This window comes from Myotis brandtii, unplaced genomic scaffold, assembly GCF_000412655.1.
Source record: "Myotis brandtii unplaced genomic scaffold, ASM41265v1 scaffold247, whole genome shotgun sequence".
Taxonomy (NCBI): domain Eukaryota; kingdom Metazoa; phylum Chordata; class Mammalia; order Chiroptera; family Vespertilionidae; genus Myotis; species Myotis brandtii.
Genome location: NW_005359352.1, coordinates 136,156 through 138,082, shown reverse-complemented (window position 1 = coordinate 138,082; position 1,927 = coordinate 136,156). Strand labels below are relative to the sequence as shown.

Genomic DNA, 1,927 nt, shown 5'->3' with positions numbered 1-1,927 from the left:
GGCGGGCTTGGTGCGGGCTTGGGGGACGAGGGATAGAGACACAGGCCCAGACCCGCCACCGGGACCTCCGTGCTGATGCGAAGCAGCAGGGCCACGAGAGCTGCTGTTTTCCAGGGAAATACCAGGCCCGGGTGCTGTCCGAGAGCCTCCTCACCCCCGCGGAGTACCAGGAGGAAGTCAGCTACGAGCTGGTCACGGGGAAGGTGGACTCCCTGGGGGCCTTCTTCAGCACCCTCTGTCCAGGTGGGCTTGTGGGGAGGCAGGTGCAAGGCATGAGCGGATCAGACAGATCAAACAAAGACACGGGGGTCCTCGGGGAGCCCGCCCCTCCTGACCTGCCGGGGCGTCCCTTGATCCAGACGTGGGGGCAGGGCCTCTGGCTTGTGCATCAACACTCCTGGCCTCGGCTGGCATGGCTCCTGGCGTGGTCCCCTTGGCTGGCATGGTGGCTGGCATGGCTCCTGGCGTGGTCCCGGCCGGCATCTTCCTCGCTGGCTGTGGGTCCTCCTGGGCATTGCTGTTTCTGTCTTTCTGGGGCACAGGAGGGCCTTGAGCCTGTAGCGCTCTGCCTGTCTCTGCACCGCTCCTACCCGCCCCCCCTTCCCTCCATCACTTGCAGCCTCTCACGGGAGCTGGGCGTCCTCTGTGCCACACGCCGCGGGGTCTGTGCTGTGCGTGCCCTGCTCTGTCCTTTGCCCGGCTGCTCCCCCTCAGGATCCGCCCAGAGTCCCGGAATCCTTCACGGGCCCCTCTTCCAGGACGCGCTTGGCCCCTTCCCTCTGTCCCCCCATCGTCGCCTTCTGTCCCGGCAGCTACGTGTTCCTGCGTAATTTCCCTTCTAGGTTGGACACAGCGGGACCCTCCTGTCTTCCTTTTCTCTGCTCCCCTAGGCCCAGGGCGGTGCCTGGGCACCACCGGCGTCCCTGGGTGTTGGCTGAGCGTCCCTGGGTGTTGGCTGAGTGTCCCTGGGTGTTGGCTAAGTGTCCCGAGATGGAAAACCCATGTCTGTTCCTTCTGTTTTGTGCAGAGGGCGACATTGACATTTTGCTGGACAAATTTCATCAGGAAAATCAAGTCTGCGTTTCCTCCTCGCCCACTGCCGCCTCCGTCACCAAACCCATGTCCCTGGATGTCGGCGGGGCTCTGGCGTGCACAAGTGAGTGTGGAGGGGGAGCTGGCGGCCAGGGCCCCCCCCTTCTCCCCCCCATCCCCCAGGCTACAAGGAAGCAATGTTAGAAGCACACCCAGAGGACTGGGCTTCTCCTTAGCATCCAAGGAGCCCTAATGTCTACCTTTAATTTCAGTCTCGAGTGATGGAGGCCACTTACTCTGAAATGTGCATCCCCTGGCTTGTCCTGAGACGGCGCATTTCTCTGTGTTGAGCCTCATCTTATCCATGATGGTTAAAACAGTTATTCTTGCCCTAGCCGACTCGGCTCAGTGGTTAGAGCGTCGGCCTGTGGACTGAAGGGCCCCAGGTTTGATTCCCGGTCAGGGCACAGGCCTGGGTTGCGGGCGCGATCCCCAGTGTGGGGCGTGCAGGAGGCAGCTGATCCATGATTCTCTCTCATCATTGATGCTTCTATCTCTCTCTCCCTCTTCCTTCCTCTCTGAAATCAATAAAAATATATTTAAAAAATATTTATTCTGACTACGTTCCTGAGGAGCCGACATCCTTTCTTCCTGCAAACTTGCAGCCTCTCCCCAAGTCCAACCTCAGCACCAGCTCCCGCAGGTGCTGTCCCTGCCCCTCGGGTAGAGTAGGTCCCGGCCTGTGTGCTCGGACGAGTAAACGGGGCAGGTGTGTGAGGCGCCCCTGGCGGTGAATAGCCCTGAGCAGGCACATGCTGGTGTGGGTGCTGCCCGGCCCTGTGACCTGCCCTCTGGATGGGCGCACTGTTCCCTGGCAGCGATCCCGGGCCGTGGC

At 61.4% G+C, this 1,927-nt stretch overlaps 1 protein-coding gene across 1 annotated transcript in view; it reads left to right on the top strand.

Annotated features, from left to right (window-relative positions):
- The window catches only part of GREB1 (growth regulation by estrogen in breast cancer 1), a 53,552-nt gene that overhangs the window by 24,445 nt on the left and 27,180 nt on the right, over positions 1-1,927 (top strand). Inside the window, exons 11-12 of the mRNA XM_014540529.1 lie at positions 115-243; positions 1,028-1,156. Of these exons, the coding sequence (XP_014396015.1) occupies positions 115-243; positions 1,028-1,156 (258 nt within the window). The remainder of the gene's footprint in view (positions 1-114; positions 244-1,027; positions 1,157-1,927) is intronic.